This window comes from Parus major, chromosome 27 (assembly GCF_001522545.3).
Source record: "Parus major isolate Abel chromosome 27, Parus_major1.1, whole genome shotgun sequence".
In the NCBI taxonomy this organism is placed as follows: Eukaryota; Metazoa; Chordata; class Aves; order Passeriformes; family Paridae; genus Parus; species Parus major.
Window position 1 is genome coordinate 2,681,645 of NC_031796.1, and position 21,132 is coordinate 2,702,776.

The following is a 21,132-nucleotide window of genomic DNA, read 5'->3' on the forward strand; positions in this document are numbered from 1 at the left end:
GGAAATCAGAGTGGGTGAAATCAGGGTGGGTGAGAAACCAGGGGGAAGATGGTGAATGCCATCCCTGATGTTATAAAGGGAAAAGGGAGGGAACCGTGGGGTTGGACTAAATTGAGATGTCCCTTTCAACCTCAGCTGTTTTCTGATTGTGTGGTACAGACCTAGCACTAACCTGATGGCTGGAAAATTCTGATAATGTCTTTTTAAGTAGGGAGAAGAAAACAACACTACAAGAAGTAGCCAGAACAACTTTACTAGGCCAGTCTGAGACAACTTCCCTCCAGGAAAACATGGGGGTCCCACACAGAGGGTTTGAGGAAACAAAGAAAGCAAGAGAGGGACATTTAGACTTCCCTAAAGATATAAATAGGTGTTAGACATTCTCCTAGACATGCAGGAAAAGCACAGGCTGAATAAAGTTAGAAGTGGATGAAAAGTAGATTAAACCCCACAAACTTTAAAGCACAGCAAGAAATGATCCATCCTGAATTTAGTGGCATGTGGTGCCTGGGAGATGGAACAGAACAGAATGCTCCAATTAAATCTGCACACTGCAAAGCCAAGAGCTACAAACACACTGACAGGCAGGATTAAATACATCTGAAATCTATGTAACCTGATGCAGGAGTTTCTAAATTGGGGAGGAATAATGAACTGCATGTTGCAAAACAAAAAAAAAATCATCCCAGTGAGGATTCCAGGCAGGCCCAGGGCAAGGCACAGGCAGAACCTGCTGGTCCAGAATGGATCCGTGTTCTGCTTGGGCACCACAGTCCTGGGCAGGGAAGGGAGACCAAGGGAGGAGAAATAATGATGGGTGATGCAGAAGTTATGAGAAATGACCTCAGAATCCCAGAGCTGGCCTAGAGAACTCTGGAGGGACTGGATCAAAGGCTGAGAGCAGCACCCAGCACTGGGACACTGCCCAGCAGGGCCTGGCATTCCCAGCACCCCAGCTAAGGTTACACATGCCTGACACTGATTTTTCATTAAAATTACCCTATTTTCAGAATAGCAGGGTGAGAACCTTTCCATCATTATTCTTCTCTTACAGTATCTGAGTACTTTGAGAACATTAATGCATTAAATTTTAAGGCAGCTTAACAGACAAGCCTCCACTTCAGACAGAATCCAAGGCAGAAAATAATCTGAGTGTCTGCTCATTTCAATGTTCCCCTTGTGTTCTGCTGATACTCCACTTCTCCACCATGGGACTTCAAAATTACAGAGCTCTGAGACCAAGTGACCCCGAGAGGGTAGGTCAGGAGCACAGGTTAAGATGATTCCCAGGAAACAGGAACCACCTTCAAAAAGACTAATTTAGCTTATTTGTGGTAGCAGGAGAGGATGAGGAATTTGAGTTCCATTTCAGTCTCTTAGAAGGAATGTGACCTGTAACACCAAAGATTTCTATACCTTTTATTAAACCATAATAACATCTCCATACAGAATTTGCTCTGTGAGGCCTCTACAACAATTAATGTGCCACAGGAGTCAGAGAAATAATCCCTTCTCTGGTGCAAGTCAAGACTCTGTTTCAAAGCTTGGGGACACCAGAGTGTTCTTAAATAAGGAAAAGATGGTCAGCACAAGTGTTTTGTTTTCAAGCCTGAGAAGGGACTTTACAGTTTTGTTGCAAGTTACAGCTTCAGGCACCAAATATCAAAAATGTTGTTCCAAGTGGCTAAATATCTGTTGGAGTCAGGGGGAAAGAAAAAACAAGAAGAGAGAACACTGTTCTAGGCAAGAGCACAAGCTGCTGAATGAGCTGGATTTAAAGTCTCAGCAGAAAAAACAGCATGGATGGGAAGAAAACATAACATTTGTCAAATAAACAGAGGAGCTTTAGCTGGAGTAAGAGGATGCTCTGAACTGCAGCAGAGAGTAACCAAAGCCAGACTCCCTTCAGCACCCAGTGACACAGCTTTACTATGAGCTGGATGGCACAGACATCCTGAAAGGGCCTGAAAAGGAGGAGGATTCCCTGGAACCTGGGCTGTGAAGAGCTGTCCCTCAGGGAAAACGTGACTGGTTTTCCCTCCACCAATGCCCCCAGGTGTGAAGTTCCTTCCTCAGAATTGTCATTCCTATGAGTGAGGCACCAAAATGTTTCCAGACATCTTCCTCAAACCTCATCCAGGTTAGGACTTAATTCCATTTGGCAGCCACAAGATTATCAGGAGTCAAGCATCAATCTTCCCTGTGAGGGAGTTGAGGCCCTGGCACAGGGTGCCCAGAGCAGCTGGGGCTGCCCCTGGATCCCTGGCAGTGCCCAAGGCCAGGCTGGACATTGGGGCTGGAGCAGCCTGGGACAGTGGGAGGTGTCCCTGCCATGGCTGGGCTGGAATGGGTGGGCTTTAAGGTCCCTCCCAACCCAAACCATTCTGGAATTCTGTCATTACACCAAGCAGGGAGCTGATCTAGCTGAATACTGACCCTATAAACTGTCTTCATTAATAGTATTTTTTGCTGCCAGCAGAATTAGCTCCCTACAGAACCATGCAGGCCCAAAAGCACCACAGCAGGGCTGGGACATGCACAGATGGGAAAAGCAAACTGCCCCTTCCAGGCCAGGAGGGAGCTCAGGCAGGGTTAGTGCCCTGCTGGGGCTGATCCAACATTTCTGCTCTTGGATAAACCAGGGCTTGTACCACCAGAGCAGCATTTCCCCCCTTGGATGATATGGTTAACTAACATTGATTTATGTGCTCCAAACCCAAAACATTCCTTGGAAGTTAGATAAACCACACACAAATTGCAAGTAATGCTGGAAGGGTCTATAGAGCCTCTGTGTAGTTATGGACAGAAATATTTATTGCATTTGGCGTGGAAGCTGCAGTCTGGGAGCACTGGGCAAAGAACACAACTGGGTGAGCACTGCAGCACCAGGGAGCAAGCAAATTCCTTCTTTTCCTTTCCCAATAAATTATTCACAAAGGTGAACAGCTGTCACACTGACATTTCAGATCTGAAATATAGTTAAGAGCAAGTTATAACTAAGGCAAAGAAAATGAATGTCAGAAAGTTTTTGTTTTTTCAAATTTCAGATAAGCTCTTTAGCCCTGGGGTTAATCAGAGCTCGGGAGCTCTGCTCCCAGTCCAACTTCTTCCCTGAAAAATGTCTCTTTGTGCAGCCTGGGTGTAAACATGCACAGTAAGGGTATTTGTATTTAATGTAATTTAATGGGGCACACCTTTAATTCATTGCCCAGGGTATTCCAAATACCAGTGGTCCTTCACAGAATCTTTGTCTTCCTCTATTAAACAACACCAATTATCTTTTACCTTCACATGGGGTCCCAGCCAAGGACTCTGTGCTGCAGACACAGAATCACAGAACAATTTGGGTTGGAAGGAATCCCAAATCCCACCCAGTGCCACCCCTGCCATGGCAGGGACAGCTCCCACTGTCCCGGGCTGCTCCAAGCCCTGACTAACCTGGCCTTGGGCACTGCCAGGGATCCAGGGCAGTCACAGCTTTTCTGGGCATCCTGTGCCAGGGCATCTCCACCCTCACAGGGAAGAATTTCTTCCCAATACCTAACCCAAATCTCTCCTCTGTTAGTTTAAAACTATTCCCATTCTTTACCTGTCCATGTAAAAAAAAAAAAATAAATCCCTCTCCTCTGTTTTATAAACCCCCTTCAGGCACTGGAAGGGGCTCTAAGATCTTCCTAGAGTTTTCTGTTCTCCAGGCTGAACAGCCCCAGCTCTCCCAGACTGGCTCCATGGGAAGACTTCATGAATACACACAATGGCTGCTTCAAAAGGTAAAAATATTTCAAGTACAGAAGGCTGGCTGTCAGCAGCAGTGCTGAGCTGGACACCAGTGCCTCTGGGTAAAAGCTATTATTTCCACAGCCAGCACCATTTCTCTTATTTCTTCTCTCTGCAGAGCAGTTAAATATTTAACAAATTTAAGCACTTTATGTTCTCAAGCAGAAGCAGAGAAGTTGTATCTCACTCACAGCCACAAAACCCACGAGACCCAAGAGCATCCCCCCAGAGGCCTCAGCTCTCAGCTCGACAGGAATTAAAAGGCAGGAGAGACAGAACTGGGCACTGGCTGGACCCAGCCTTGGGGTTTCTCCACAGTTCCTCCATACATGTCCAAATCCCCAAGAAAAGACTGAAGGCACATCCCAGGGAAGTTTACTTTGCATCAATTCCACAGGCACTGGAAGCGGACACGCTCCACACACCCCCGCACAAACAGGATGTATCTCCTGATGGAAATCTGTTTTGTAATCAAAATCTTGATTGCTTCATTTGTGGGGAGAGGGAAGGTGGATCAGAAACATAAACATACACAGAAATTATACAGCTATGGATTCCAAGTTCAAATATGAACCCACAGAGATTATATTCCGAGAACAAGGAGCAGCCAGAACATCCCCAGCCACGTTCTGTGACAGAATCAGACACCTGCAGCTGCACACTGCTTACTAAAAATTAAACCCTGCACCATTTATCTGCCTGCCAGCACATGTTTACCAAGTATTGGGACTGCCTTTCCTTCCCTTGACCCAAAAAGAGAAGTTATATTTAGAATCTGTGCTTTTATTTCACAGACTCTGTGACGTGCCATGGCCTGTGCATCCTCCCCAGCATCTCAAACCTCACCACCCCATGCTGGGTTTGCTGGGCTCAGGCTGAGGGAGGACAGGGCTCATGGTGCAGCTGCCAGGAGAACTGGGATGTAAAAGAGATTATGGCAGGAGCATTAAGACAAAATTTCCTCTGAGCTGTACCATGACAAGGCAGTCAGGAACAGGAGCAGTGTCACTGCTATGGATAAATGAAGCATCCAAGGACAGAGGGCTCCACAGAACCATGGAATGGTTTGGGTTGAAGATACTTTAAAGCCCATATCATTCCAAGCCTCTGCCATGGGCAAAGATATCTTCCACCAGACCAGGCTGCTCAGAGCCCCAGTTTCAGTTCCACCAGAACAGCATCCAGTTAAACCACGTGTCTCACTCCTTCAGACATTCCATGTGCAGGGCTGAGTGCTTGTGTTGGGTTTGTCTCCCTTCCCCAGCCAAGCAACACGAGTCCAAATGACATTTGGGAGCACCAGGGGAAGAGGAGGCTCTGTTGGATCCCTCAGAAACTGCTGTGTTACAGCACCACCAGAGCATCAGCTGTGTCCAGCCCTCACACTCCAGGGGCAGGCCTGCACCCTGTGCCCCAGCCACACTTTTCCAGGTTATACTCACCCATTTGCTCCACAATTTCAGGTGGGAAAACTCGTGAAGCAAAAGCTCTTCGGAAAATATCTGAGAATTCTTTATCCAGGCCTCCAATGCCCATTTTCTCAAAATTCCAGTCGGGGTTGATGATTGACTGTCGGTTCTCCTTGGTCTTTGATTTACCTGCAAAACCAAGAAATGGTTTCAAACACACAGCCCAGCAGAACGGCAGCACACACAGGTACAGCCACCAGAACAGCTCTGCAGGTCAGACCCCACCCCACAAACTCTGTGCACAATTTCAAACCCTGGCCAGGAGGACACACTGTGACAGGGACACAGGACACACAGACCCAGCTTGGTGAATGATTCCCAGCCTTCCAACTGCCCAGTTCAGGGGTTTCTGCAGCCAGGTGTTGCTCCTATGTATTGAGGAATCCACAGGAGATTTCTCTGCCACAAATTCACCCAGATGCCCCTGGACCCAGGTAACCTCAGCACCCAGATGATGTGGCTGCTGCCAGAACCAGTATCCACCCTGTCCCAGGCCATCTGGGATGACAATAGGTTTGTCCTGCATCCTCCCCAGTCCTGCCTTTCCCAGTCCCCACCTGTTCTTCCTTGTGCAGCAGCAACTCCACACTGGAACCCTTGTTCCTCTCTCCCTCCCACACCCTCTGATGGGCAAATGGACATGCAGGTGCTGCAGTTCAGCTGTACCTTCAATACAGGTACAGAATGATGGATGCTCTGCTTTGTTCCTATCCCTCTGTAACAATAATTATTCAATAACTAATAATAATTATTCAATAACTAATCATTCTTAGCAGCCACATTTAACAGTTCCTAACATCAGGGCCCATTCCCTTGATCCTGCCTCAGGATCTGGGCCCACCACAGCCATCAGTTCTACTCAGGTCAGGAGAGCTCCTCCTCCCACACATCATTTACAGTTCTTTGTACTGAATCTCCTCTAGCATTTCCTGCCTCAGTCACTGAGCTCAGTCAGAGCCAGCCTGGGCACCTCATTGCTCCAGCTCTTTCCCAGCTTATTCAATAATCACAATGATTAGCAAAGCCCAGCAGAGATTCCCACTGAACTCCACTGACATCAGCTATTTCCTCCTTCCCTTTCATCACTCACTGACTCATGCAAGGACCTTCTCTCCCACAGATCTCTATTTTGATTCTTTCTTAAGAAACTTTGACAAAGAACTTTGCTGGAGAAGCTTTGACAACCAGCCCATGTCAGCCCTGCTGCCAGAGCTTTCCAATCACTGTAATGAACTCCAGCAGGATCATGAGGCAGGACTGCCCTTAAGACAGGCTGGCCCTTCCCAGTGTGTCACCCTTCTAAAGGTATCCTCTAAGTTAATGCTTTATTACAGCTCCTGTTGATTTTTTTCTGTGCAGACCTCAGGTTCAAAGATCTGCACCTCTCCAGAGCTTCTCCAGAATCCCTGGGAAAGGAACAGCACACTCACCACTCTTAATCCCCAGATACTGGAGCAATTTGCAGCACAGCTACACAAAACAATTCCTTTACAACTCAGAAGAACAAAGGCAAACCACCACGGTTCACTGTGTGTTCCACAACCTCTTCCAGAGGCACTCCAGACCCCTGAGCACAGGTTTGCAGCCCTACAAGCGCCTCCTTTCCCTGTTGCTGACGAGCATCAGCCTCAGAGCTCCTCACTCCCTCTGCAGAGGAGCTTGGGAGTACTCACAGTGTTCAGGAAGCAGAAAACAAGCACAAATCCATGTAGTCTCACCTTAGCTTTATGCAAGGGAGCCTATAAACAAGCACTGGCACTTTTATCAGCCAGATCAACTTTCCACACGGCTCTCAGCATCCTCATCTACCAGGGAAACACACAGAGATCTCACAATCCAGAGAAAAGGCAACAACCCTGCCAATTAACCTTAACTATTGCAGAAATGGGATGTTTCCTTAGATTTACACAGTGCTTTAAGGGTTGGCCCTGGGGCCATTCCCACCCTAGAACAGCACAGAATCACAGAGATCACAGAGTCACAGGTGGCTTTGGGTTGGAAGGAACTTTAAAGCCCATCCAGTCTCACCCCTGCCATGCCAGGGACACCTCCCACTGTCCCAGGCTGCTCCAAACCCCATCCAAACTGGCCTTGGGCACTGCCAGAGATCCAGGAGCAGCCACAGCTTCTCTGGGAACCCTGTGCCAGGGCCTGCCCACCCTGCCAGGGAACAATCCCTGCCCAATATCCAATCCTAGCAGACAAAAAGTGTGCATTTTGCTGCTCTGTTCCACAAGCTCTTCTAAGAGGTACTTCAAGTTCAGCCAAATAATGAATGAACACCAAAATCCAGGAAGTACAGCAAACAGCAGTTCTGTGTGAGCTCAACCAGACTCTTTAATTCTGGTCTAAACACATCTGGAATCAATATTTCAATTCCAAGGGCAGCAAAACAAACAGGAACGTGTCTCTGGATAACATGGCAGGGACAGCCCAGCAGCACTTGGGACACAGAGCACCTACAGCCCTGCAGGGAGCACCAATCCACAATTCCCCTGTGTTTATTATCCCAGTGCTGCACTCCAGCTCTTAGGTCAGACCCCTCAGCCAGGGCTGTTCCTGCTCCCACAGAGCTTGGCCTACACTCCCCCCTTCTGGCTGCACCTCAGCATGGTAAAATTCTTGCAGATTGGATTAAAACCTCTTCCACTGGTTTCATAACACAATTTTATGCTAAACAGAACAAACAGAATTTGCTTTAAAAAAAATTATTACAGTTCTTCTCATTTCAAATAATGCAGGCCCTTTACTCAGTGACACTCACTTCACTTTCATCTCCTCTCACACAATTTAATTATTCAGAACTTTACAATTCCCCAGAGATCAACAAAGCACATTAAGCAGCTCTGCCTCAGATCAATGAGGAGATTAAATGAAGTACCAATTTGACAGAAGTAAATCAAGGCACAAGAAGCTCTTTTGTCTTGTCTGCAGACAATAAAACAGAATCCTGGGGAAGGCTCCCTATTCCCAATCCAGCAGCTCTCCCACAGGACCACTCCTCACAGCCACACGTGTCAGGAGGGAGATCCCAGGTTATTATATGGCTCTGAATATTAACCAGGTGCAATCCCCCTGCTTGCTGTGACTCAGTGAACAGGGTTATTTCACACTGCCCCAGCTGTCCTGGCAGCAGAGTGAAAACTGAACGGGTGTAATCCCACAGTCACAGGTGGGAACTCACTGCCCTGCCCCTGCAAGTTTCATTTGGTGTTATTAACAGCTGTACCCTCATTAGGATGCTTAATTACAGCCATCTACAGCCTACAGAGCTGTGCTGGGGTTTCAGCACAGGCTGAGTGTTCAGATCAGAACTCTGATGAGGTGCAAGGTGTGGTTACACACCAGCCTCACATCTTCCACTGCCTGGAGCCACCGTGGCACAGCAAGCAGCTACAGGACACAAAGTCCCAGCCCCAAATGTGGCCCCTCAGGGCAGCATCAAACCTCAGCCCCTGCCACAAGCTCCTGCAGTGCTGGATGAGCTGAATTCTCCTGTCCTAAGTGGCTGCTACCCTGGGATGGTTTATTCCTGTGGCAAGTACTCACAGCACTGAGCACTTCCAGCCAAGCAGAGCTGTGCTTTGAAGCCTACTGCAAAAATAAACCTCATGTGTCCCTGAGCCCACTCCCAGCAGCCTGCCCCTGACACTCCTGATCTGTGGAACAGCAACAGCAAAAGGAGAAGTGTCCTTAGCTCACAGACTCTGGGAGGAAGGAAAAAAACAGGGAAGAAAAACAAGAAAAAATTAATATAAAAGTGTCTGTTCAGCCTTGAATCACAGCCTGGAAAGAGTCACACACCTCATACCACTGGTAAGCAAAGGAACAGCCAAAGGAACAGCCAAAGGAACAGCCAAAGGAACAGCAGGTGTCCCTGCTCCCCAGGAAGCCCCCACAGTCCCAGGGCACACTGAGCCACTGCAGGGAAGGGCCTCACTGCCTCCCCAGGGCCCAGCTCCCACCACTCAAACTGGTGGCTCTATGGGAACACTCCAGGCCCAGCCCAATCCCTAAACCACTTTCTAAAGGGATGTGTGGAGGACACACCAATTATTCCCCAATTTCTTTGATGGAGGGATTTGTTTTGTTGAGGTTTTAGAAACTGTCTCTTTAAATCACAGTTCCCAGTTGTGTGAATAAACTGGTGGAAGCAGTTACACACACAGTGTCCCCTCTGCTGTTCTGCAGCTCCCATGGCCTCCCAAAGAGCAGGACTTTGACATTTTGACTACACATTTTTAAAAAACTCTCAATTTCTTAATCCCTTCTCTTTTAATTAAATTTAATGGGAGAGCTGTTGGCTTGTTACTGTCCCTGAAAACATCATTCTCTGATGTTTGAAGAGTTAAAAGATTTCAAACAGCTGCTGTCTGCTGGATCTACTGGTCCATTTGGCCTTGCTAATCTAAGCCTAAGTGAAGACAAAAAACAGCCTTGAGGCAATGAAGTCTCCTAGGCCTGAAAAGCAGCAGATCTCAAGCATTATTTATTCCTCTGTTTGGGTGCAGGAACTCACCAATCAGATTGAGAGAGGAGTTCTCAGCTTTCTCAAAGGCAACTTGGCTGTTTCCAAGAACCAAACCAACCTCAATCTGCAAAGGGAAGGGAAAGAAATAATTACATTAATTACCACCAGACTCAGCTTCAGATTGCTCCTTTGGTACATCCAAGCACATCTCAGACATCAGGAAAAAGCAGCAAAAGCTTCACCTCAAAACTCACTGGGAAGAATGAAAAATACAAACCCCTCCTCTAAAACAAACACCATTGAATGGAGAAGGTCATAAGGTACAACAACCTGGCTTTTAAGTTACTGGTTTAGTACAAACCCAACTATTTTATTTCAGCAAGATCTAGCAAGTAAAGGGAGAAAATAAAATCATGTCCTTTCTACAGAAGGAAAAATCAAAGCTGGACACATCCAGAAGACAAACTCAAGAGAGGCTGCTTCCATGAATTGGTACTTAAAGATCAAAGGGCTATTCCTTGTATCCTTCCCAGCTCTGTAGTTTAGTGGAGACTGCACTGAACTGCAAACAATGCTCCTTGTCTCCTGTGACACAGCCAGATGTGTGACAAAGGCAGGTCACCTAAACTGCTCCTGGTAGCAGGACCTGGTCAGGACTTGCAGCTCTGCAGTCCCCAAGGAATGGACAGGAGTTCCTGGGAGCCCACCTTCTGCTTTTTGCTTGTTCCAGACTCCCCTTTGAGAATGCTGGGGTCCATGGCTTCCATGTCCTTCACCAACAGCCCAAAAAGCTTGTCATTAAAGCTGAACACCAGCTGTGGAAAGGGAAAACAAATCTCATTAAAAAAAGCTAAAAAGGATTCTGACAAGATTACTAAGATTTGAAGGGAAAGAGGCCTGAAGACTAAGTTAAACACCCAGCTCCTCTGGAGTTTTTTTCACTGTAAAGCTCTGGAATGCTGCCCCTGTGCTTTCCCTGCCCCAATATAAGTGTAACACACCTAAAAGTACAGAACATGAAGTCAGCTGGAGAAACTCAAAGAAAAATTCTCCTTCCAAGAAAATCATCTATTCCCCCCCTTCTCCCCAGCTCAATGTTCTTTATCATCTGATGACATTTTCCTCTCACTTCAATAATTGGTGCTAGTCATGGAGAACAATTTAGCTCAAAACTTTCAGATCTTCTGCATTTCAGCTTGACAAGGACACTTCAGGAATAGTGCTAATGAGAGAGAGAATGAATGTAACGAGAAGTAGAGTCCATCCCACAGAAAACCAGGTTGAGTCTGCACAATTCCTTTCCCTGAGTTTTTATTTCCAGGATTCAGACCCTGCAAGGTGTAAAAACTATGAGAGACCAACCTTGAGCTGTTTTGAGAACAAGGCAAAGCAGAGGCTATCACACAGGGCTTTGCAGGGGCTGAAGCCCATCTGCTGCAGACCTCTGCAGGCTCAATTACAGGAACATCAGCTTTCCAAGGTACCCAGGGAAAATCCTTCATCCCTGTTTTGCTGTTTAAGTCCATAGAGCATCAATAAATCATGGAATAGTTCAGGATGGAAAGGACCCTAAAGTTCTGCCCACCTTCCACCACACCAAGCTGCTCCAAGCCCTCTCCAACCTGGCCTTGGACACTTCCAGAAAAATAAAATACACTTCACTTGGGAGGTGCCACTGAGAATGAATTAAATCTGGTGTTTGTCTTGATCTTATAGAGAATGAGGCAAAAATTACTTGCCAAAAGATTCCAGGAGCTGCCATGCTCACATCCAACCAAGCCACAATGCAGAGAGACCCAAGCTCTCCCAAAATCTGGGATTTTCCTCAAAGATTTAGGACAGAGCAGATTCTAAACCCTTCTGCCCATGCTCCCAATGAAAGTCACAATGGTTTTACTTTTCATAAAGACATCCCTCACACAAGGAACAAATCCTGCCCCTCACCCAGCCTTTGCAGAGCTCTTGGCAGTCCCTCCCAAGCCTGCACGTGGTGTTTTAGCCCACTGGAGCCTCAAAGCCCCAGAGCAGAGCCCACCTGCTGGCCCACAGAGAAGGCCTGGCTGTTGAACTGCTGGATGAACTCTGCAGCCATCTTATCTGTGTCATAGGGGTTGGAGTCAATGTTCTTCTTCTGCAGGAAGTCGATCTCGATGGTCATGGTGCCGATGCACTGCTTGGTCTTGTCGAAAGTGTATAAGGAAACTGGGAAAAAAAAACAGGAAATAGCATATTTAAGGACAGCAAGGTGCCCTCAGTGTATTAAACATGTTTGGCAATACTTCCTTCCCCTGAGAATTTCACTTGGTAAAACTGAATAAATTATTTCTGATAGAGACACTAATTTCTCTTAACTTGTGTTCAACTACAAGGTCAAAAAAAAAGTAAAATTTTCACTGAAAATCCCTGCATTTCTCTAAAAACTCTTAATAAACTTTTAAAACAGCTCTAACACCACACAGACTTTGGGGAATGAGGACAATGAAAGCAAATCCAGACATGATATGGTCCCACATGGCTGTACCTCCACCCAAGGGTTTGGACACATCTCCAGGAAGCCCAAAAGCAGCTTTAAGGTTAGTCTTGCTCAAATGCAGTGACAAGAGACCATCACTGGTTTTCTGTGGCTACAGGCTGACAAGGTTTTCCCCAGATGAGGCAGCAGAAAGTGAATTACTGCACATTCAAATGCAGCAATGCAATCTGTCAGCCCAAAACAAAACACATCATCAACTGTCCTTCATCCCCGACACTGAGGAAAGCCCAGAGGTGCCCTTGGGCCCATCCTGACATTTCCAGGTTTCCTTCAGTGATGCAGAACCTGCACAGAAAGCCAAGGGGCAGGGAAGGCACAGTCACTGCCAACCTGACCCCACAGGTACAGCACGTGGGAAACAAGAGGCCACTCAGGGTGCAAAGAGGGAAAGAGGGTGGAAAGGGAAGGGCAGCACAATGCACAACTCCAGGGACACTGCTCAGCATGGGTGACCCATGGGCAGGACCTCACAAACAAGGCCCAGCAATCCAGAAACCAGGCTGCAGCAGAAGCCAATGATTCTCCAGAAGACTGAGGAACATTAAAGGTTTACTTTGAATCTGGAGAACAAAGTCTCCTCTGCTACAGCAGTGATGGATGAAGTAGGAGAAGGGGAATGTGGGAAAGTCCCTTCACTCCATCTGTGATTTCCTGTGCAGCCCTTGGCAGCAGAATGGCTCCAGAACAAACCTGCAGATGCTGAGGTGTGATGGCAAACCAAGCCTCAGGCATGGGCTGCTGCAGGACTTGTTCACGTGAAGGGAACAAGGAGAGCCTGTCTCTCGCTGAAGGTGCTACCAGAACACAGCACACACACCAAACATCCTTCCTGGGATGGGCCACCCTGGGAGGAGCTGCCAAAGACAGATCTTCCAGGAAACAGGGATAAAGATGAAAACACTCCACTATTTCCTGATCTACTGCACTGAGTTCCTTCAAAAGGGATATGGCAGCAGGGTTATCCCTTTGGTCCTGTAAGCAAACACCAGGAACTCCTCTCACCTTACAAGTCACCTCTGAGCAGTTTCCTTTTTCTTGCTGAACCTCATGGCTTTGTCAAATAAAAGCCTCTGGAATATCAGTCCCTGGATTTGGTCACATCCCAGGCCTGAGGTGTCAGCTGCACACGAGCAGCTCTTACATCCAGGACTGAGTGCTGAGGGTGCACTGAGGGGAACATGCAGCATGGGGCCTGGAATGTCCCAAAAGGGGCTGGGAATGCAGCAGGGACCTCCTGGCTGTGGGAAGGCAGCAGGAACCTCCCTGGGGTGGGAAGGCACCTGAGACAGCCCACCCTGGCTCCAGCTGGGCATCTCTACTGGGAACATGGGAGCTGCTGCAGCTGGAGTGCACGGAAGGCAGGACAGACACATCCACTCAGGGCACTCTGCCTTCCCACCAGGAAAACCACTCACCTGGAAAACCTTTACTGTATCATCAGGGGCTCAGCAGGACTCACATCACTGCTCCACAGAGCTGTGGGCTGCATTTTCACTGACATTTAATACACAGTTTCCACATTATCAGGGGGCCAGGACAAAGCACGAGCCCTGGGAAATCACTGGGGTTGTGAACACTTCTCTCTACCTGCAGAATGCCTTTACAAATCCCTTCCACCCAGCACAGAGTCAGATGACATTTAGTCACTGCACAGAATCACTGCATTATTTTTGTTAACACAGGCTCCCACGCAGCTGGAAGGTTTACAGCAAAGCCCAGGACAAGGACAGTCACAAACTGCTCTAAGAGCTGATCACACAGAATATCACTGCTTCTTTCCCCAAAAGACCTGAGTACTGAAAAGCATTGATCTGTGAGTTGGCACATGATCAGCAGCCAAACAAGGGTGAGAAACAAATTAATTTATGAGTCTTCCCCTGTTATAGGTCCTTCTTCATTTAGAACAAGACCAGCAAAAAAATCACAGATTAACAGAATCATCAAGGCTGGAAAAGGCCTCCAAGATCACTAAGTCCAACCACCAACCCAGCAGCAGCACCATGGTCACCACTAAATCATGTCCTCACAAGTGCCACATCCACCAGTTCTTCAAATATTTCCAGGGATGGTGACCCCACAACTGTCCTGGGCAGCCTGTTCCAAGCCTTTACAACCCATTCTGTGAAGAAATTTCCCCTTATATCCAACCTGCACCTCCTCTGGCATGACTTGGGCTGTTTCCTTTCATCCTGTCCCTTTTTCCTTGGGAGAAGAGACCAAGCTCCTTCTGGGTCATTGTATGGAACAGGGAGGTCTGCCCCAGCCTCCTTCCTCCTTTTCCAGGTTTTCAAGCAAGGTCTGTGAGACATCCAGAGAGGCAGAGACACCCAGTCCAGCCTGTCCCTACAAACACATCAGACTTCACCTCTGAGTGCTGATCTGTGCTCATGGACCTGCTGAGACCACAGGAACTGGGAAAACAAACAGCCAGGAGCTTCCCCAGGAGCCCCTCACAGCCACAGCCACACTCCTCATCCTGACACAGGATGCAGCCACCAGCTCTGCCCACAGTCCCAAAGGAGGGAATTCCCTGGAACCACTGTGAGCTACAGTGCTTCTCCAGAGGAAAAGCAGTGGCCTCTTGAACAGAGCACTCCAGTGCAGAGAGCAGGATCCCAGCAGGGCACAGGATGAGCTGCCCTCTCCAGGAGCACAGAGGTGACTCCTGATGGTCCAAAGAACAAATGTGATCCATTACCTGGACCTGCTGTAGCAAAGAACACGGAGACCCTCCTGTAACAAGCTGCTGCCAGGAGTCTGGTCAGCATTCCAGCAGCTACAGACAGATTTAACAGCTGCACCTGGACCTGACAGTGATCCAAAGCAGAGGGAATAGTGACATACAGCACAAAGTGACAAAAGAGCTAACTGGTCTCCTCCAAACATTCACCAAGGCTTAGAAGGCTTGAGGAAGACTTGAAATAGGAATAGAAATTTACCTCAGCCCTTCACCTTGCTGCAGAATATCCTGGTCAGTTACTGATGCAAACATCAGTGCTGCTCCCAAAGCTCAGCACTTCAGGGCACACTGCTGCTCCTGGCACTAAAACATCCCCGTTCATTCCAATGCTGGTGCCAAGAAATTCCCCAAGGACAAGAGCTGTCCTCTGTTAGTGGGAGTGTTCTCCAGAGACCCAGAACAGGCTATCAAGGACATGTTCAATGTTCCTATCTGCATATGGATACTGATGTCCCACACAGAGCCAGGCTGAGATAGCAGCTGGTGTCTGGAGAAACTGCCAAAACAGTCCCTCCAGGTCTGAAAAACATTAAATGCAGAAAAGCTGCAGAAGGAAAGCAGCTCCCTCACTAACAAAGCCTCACATCACCTGGAGAAGGACTGGAGATCTGAGTTCCCAATTCAGGATGGAAACATGAATTCAGCTTTATAAACACATCCCAACCGCTCTGCTGACTGACTCACCATCGATCTCCTGTCCGATGGAAAGGCCGGCCCATTTTCTCTGTAAAACAAGAAAAAAATGTCAGAACACCTGTCCTGCACAACACCTGTCCTGCACAACACCTGTCCTGCACAACACCTGTCCTGCACAACACCTGTCCCTCAAAACAAACACCTGTCCCTCAGAACAAACACCTGTCCCTCAGGACAAACACCTGTCCCTCAGAACAAACACCTGTCCCTCAGGACAAACACCTGTCCCTCAGAACAAACACCTGTCCCTCAGGACAAACACCTGTCCTGCACAACACCTGTCCCTCAGAACAAACACCTGTCCTGCACAACACCTGTCCTGCACAACACCTGTCCCTCAGAACAAACACCTCTCCCTCAAAACAAACACCTGTCCCTCAGAACAAACACCTGTCCCTCAGAACAAACACCTCTCCCTCAGAACAAACACCTGTCCCTCAGAACAAACACCTGTCCCTCAGAACAAACACCTTTCCTCTCAGAGGCAGCCTCCTCACCCAGAGGAGCAGGATCCCTGGGAGAAATTTCAGCAGCAGAAAAAGCTGTAGTTTATGGTCATTTGTATTTGCCTTTTTGTCTGGGAGAAGGAACACAATGATTTTGCTTACAAAATGAACACTTCCTGCTTTATAACCTCTCCAATACCCACAGAATATCCTGGGTTGGAAAGGACCCACAGGGATCATCCAGTGCAGCTCCTGGTCCTGCCCAGACCCCCCAACAATCCCCACTGTTCATCCCTGGAGCTCTGTCCAAGCTCTCCTGGAGCTCTGGCAGCCTCAGGGCTGGGACCATTCCCTGGGGAGCCTGGGCAGTGCCAGCACCTCTGGGGGAAGATTTGTCAGGATATTCTTTGTTGCAAAAGATACAGCTCAATCCCCACGCTCACTTGGCTGGTTTTTCCTGAAGGTTTGTCATCACTCTGCAGTAATTCATGTTTTAGGCTCTCAGGACACAAAATTTGTCACGGCTTTCAGTTAAGAGTGTTAAGAGTTAAGTTTATAGTGAGTTAATAATTAGTTAATTATATATAATGTGTTAATAGTTGAGTATATAATATACTCATATAATATATAATGAGTATATAATGAATATAATGAATATATAATAAAATATAGTGAGTTAATAGTTGATAGTTAAGAGTTCAGTTAGGTTAATAGTGTTAAGAGTCAATATTACCACAAATAAAGGTGATCAAGAACTCCACATCAATAGTGAATGTACAACAAACAGATGTTCTGGAGGCCTCAGAGTGCAGACATCCCTGAACAGCAAACACAGTTGTGTGAGACTGACTGCAATTATCCAAGGCTTTGGGAAATACTGGGAATTAAAACCCAGTATCAGGAATGCCCCAATGCCCAGAGGGCTGAAACAGCTCTGCTATGGAGGCAGGCTGAGGGAATGGGGGTTGTTCAACCTGGAGGAGGCTCTGCAGGGATCTCATTATGGCCTTTTGATACTTAAACTGGGCTTAAATCTTTTTAAGGGGACAGACTTTTTAGTAGAGACTGTAGCAAAAGAAAAAAGGGGAAGTAGCTTTAAACTAAAAGAGGGTGAATTTAGACATTTCATATGGTGAAAATGGTAAAACCTTGCTCCAGGTTGCCCAGAGAGGTTCCAGGGAACATTCAAGGTCATACTGAACAAGGGCTGTTAAACAAAATGCTCTACTGGGAAATGTCCCTCTTCAGACAGCCTTTAAAGGCCCCTTCCAACCCAAACAGCTCTATAATCCTATAAATCAAGCATTCACCTCCCAGAAGCTGCAACACTCCCTGCACAGCCCCTTCTCCAAGGGGAGCACCAGGCCTCACCCCTTGGCAGATGGGCTCTCCTGGCTCCACAACAACTGCAATACACAAAAATCAACCCTAGACCTGAGTCTGCTGACTTTAACAACACAAACATCTCCTGCTGGTCACTGCTGGGCACTTTGGGGATCACAAACCACAGGTGAATATAACATCCCTCACCCACCCATCTGCACAGACCCAGACCCAGCACATCAAAAGGCAAAATGCCATTTGGGGGCTTGTGCCAAGGTGTGCTGAGGAAAAAAAATCTGTGTTTGCAGCACAGAGACTGGGCTTTGGAGCAGTAATTGTCAGGGAGATACAAAAGCACCGAATCAGAGACAATGATTGCTGCAGGTTCATGGGATGAGACTCAGAGTGAGCAGTAAAAAGCTACAAGCTTCATTTTTTTTTATTTAGAAGTTAATTATATTCATTACTTATTCTAACCATCATTTAACACCTGATGATGACTTAATTAAGAAAGAGGAAACAAAGTGGTTTGGGGTTTCTTTCATGCATTTCATTGCATTTTTCATCTACAATTACTAATGATGACTGAATGCAGTCAATAAAACTTCCAGCAGGTCTTAAAAATGAAAAACACAGCAAAGAAACCCTTTAAAGTCAAGGGAAAACAGGGAACAATAAAGATTCACAAGGAAGGGCAGATATTGCTTAGGCTTTTCTTTTTCAAATAGTTTATTCCTGGTGGATTTTTAAAATGTTAAATTACACTTCTTCCAATATCTTTATCCCACCATGCATTAAAAATATAGCAAAGCAATATAAGCACAGTCACTTCAGATGCAGTAAAAGCCTCCTTCAACTTTTGCTGGCAGAAATCAAATATGTAGCATACAAATATTCCAATTAGAGAACTTATCTTCAATCCTGATCCCAAAAGAGATTTTGCTTATTCTGTAGCAGAGCAGCAAAGTCCAAGCATCCCATACCTGGGGCAAGCTGAAGGCGATGCTGCCAGGGACAACCGAGGGGTGGGTTCTCAGTGTGAAGATGTATTTGTGGTTGGGAGAGGTCTTCACCATAACATGTCTGGAAAAGAGATCAGTATTTCACTTTCATGTGTACCAGAAGGGTTTTGCATTGCTCACAGCGCTGTGAGAACTCAAAAGACACACCCAGCTGATCTCTGGGACTACACAGGAAAACCAAAAGCATTGGAGCCACAGCTCAGCACAGACACACAGCAGGGTGACAGAACCCACCACCCTCACTGATAAAATGTGATCTCAAAGCCCAAGTGCAAGAGTTTGCACCAAAAATTAATATTTACATCCCCCCAGTAGCCCTTTACTTCAGGATTGCAGTGTACATATGAGAGAGAACCAAAACAGAAGCACAAACACCAAGGCTACCACAGCTAAAAATCAACACTGGTTTCACATCTCAAGCATTAACACAAAAGCATCAGTATTTTACCCCCACACAAGCACTATCCCCAGCTGGGATGCCAACTAAAAGTAGATGCAAAGCCCATACAGGGATCTGAGTGTATTGTTTAGAAGTTTGGAAGTAGAAAAAAATGGGAGGGATTTCTATACAAAAAGTAAAATCACACAGGCCCTGGGGCTGTTCCTCCTGGCAAAAGGGACCAATTGATCTTGAACTCAGACAGGATCTGTGTGGCTGGAAAAACAGCAGCAGTGCTGGGAGGTGGCCCTGTGGGGAAGGATGTGGGGGTGCTGATGGACAGCAGTTGAACAGGAGCTGATGTGTGCCCAGGTGGCCAAAAGGCCAAGGGCACCTGGCCTGTATCAGAAATAGAGTGGCCAGCAGGGCCAGGGCAGGGGCTGTCCCCTGTGCCGGGCACTGCTGAGGCCACACCTCGAGAACTCGGGTCAGTTCTGGCTCCTCACTGCAAGGAAGATGTTGAGGGGCTGGAAGGTGTCCAGGGAGGGGAATGGAGATGGGGAAGGGTCTGGAGCACCAGGAGTGGCTGAGGAAGCTGGGGGGGCTCAGCCTGGACCTTCTCACTCTCCACAACTCCCTGACAGGAGGGGACAGCCAGGATGGGATGGGGTCTGCCCTCTACTCCCAGGGAACAAGGGACAGGATGAAAGGAAATGACCTCAAGATGTGCTGGGGAGGTTTGGATTGAAAATCAGGAAGAACATCATGGAAGGGGCTGCCCAGGGAGGTTTGGAGTCCCCATCCCTGGAGGTGTCCAAGGAATGCCTGGACATGGCACTCCTTGCTCTGAGCTGGGTGACAAGGTGGGGATTGGGCACAGATCAGACTCAATGGTCTGGGAGGCCTTTTCCTCAATGAGTCTATGATTCCATCACAGAGCAGTTATAAAACCAGAGTGATACAAGCAGTCAGGGGCAGGCACAGCAGCAGCCATGGCATGTGCCTGTCTGTCACACTCAGAATTGAAGCTGTCAGCAACAAAGATACTCCAAAGCTGCTTCTAGCTCTCCTCAGCCTGATAGCTCTTATCATGGGTAGACAGACAGCTTGCTGGCATGAGCAAGCAAAACCAAAGGAGGCTGGGATTTGTGTGCTCTGGCAGCAGGGTGAAGGTGGAATCAGGGCTCACCTCACCTTCCTCTCACAGTTGCTGGCACTGCAAGCACCCTTGGGGTACACAAGGCACCAGCTCCATGGGACCCTCGTGGTCAGGAAGGGCAGGATGAGCTGTGCTGGCAGCCAAGGCCCACAGTCCTGGCCTTCCTCCCTCCCTGCAGTCCATGTTCTCCATGCACATATGCTCCCTATGCTTTCACTTGCACATGCCCAGCCAATCCAGCACCATCCAAGTGAGGATCTGCACTGGCTCCATCCTGTGAGCGGAACAGCTCCAGCCACACAGGAAGGAACATTTGGCCCTCGGAGACAAGAGGAAATGTAGCCCAAACCAGCAGACATGGCCAGCTGTCACCTGCAAACCCCTCCCAGGCACTGCTGGCACTTGGTGGCCTGGCAGGGTCAGAAGCATTTTCAGCACACCAAAGTGACACCAGAGCTCCCAGCTCAGGCAGACACTGAGCTGAGTCCTCACTGGTTCTGACCCAAAATCACCCATCAGCTTCCAGACACCCTTCCCTTGCCTCCTCCTCCTGCCCCAGGCATCAATCCAGGAACCTGGTGTAGGTGGTGAAGTTCTGTACAAATGTTACACGGGTCAACAAGGCATTTATTGGTGCTGCACAGCAGCCAGGGAAGGTTTATGAAGATTGGAAGGCAGCAGATGTCACTCCTGCCTTCAGGTAGGAGGACCCAAGGAATTACAGGCTGGTCAGCCTCACCTTACTCCATAGGGAAGTGATGGAGCAACTACTCCAGGAAGCCAAACATATTAAAGCACAAGAAAGTGACTGGGAGTCACTCTGAGCATGGATTTAGGAGTGGTCAGTGTAGATTTACAAAAGAAAATCCATCCTGACCGGCACGACAGCCTTCTCCAATGAAATGGTGAGCTCTGGGGCTGAAGGGAGAGCTGGATTTATCCCAACATTAGCAAACTTTCCATGCTGCCTGGCACAACCACCCTCAGATATTGCAGGGTACAGACTGGGCAGGGAGCAGGGCTGGAGGCTGAACTGCTGCACTTGGGGCTGTGGCCAACAGCATCAAATCCCACTGCAGCTCACTGGGATCTGCAAATCCCACTGCAGCTCACTGGG

The 21,132-nt window shown here is 47.8% G+C and overlaps 1 protein-coding gene across 2 annotated transcripts in view; it reads right to left on the reverse strand.

The window, feature by feature from the left end:
* The window catches only part of NSF (N-ethylmaleimide sensitive factor, vesicle fusing ATPase), a 73,695-nt gene that overhangs the window by 35,489 nt on the left and 17,074 nt on the right, over positions 1-21,132 (reverse strand). For both annotated transcript variants that reach the window (XM_015651189.1, XM_015651190.1), the window contains exons 3-8: positions 18,439-18,538; positions 15,675-15,714; positions 11,753-11,919; positions 10,425-10,532; positions 9,766-9,841; positions 5,220-5,375 (exon numbers count right to left, since the gene is read on the reverse strand). In XM_015651189.1, the coding sequence (XP_015506675.1) occupies positions 5,220-5,375; positions 9,766-9,841; positions 10,425-10,532; positions 11,753-11,919; positions 15,675-15,714; positions 18,439-18,538 (647 nt within the window). The remainder of the gene's footprint in view (positions 1-5,219; positions 5,376-9,765; positions 9,842-10,424; positions 10,533-11,752; positions 11,920-15,674; positions 15,715-18,438; positions 18,539-21,132) is intronic.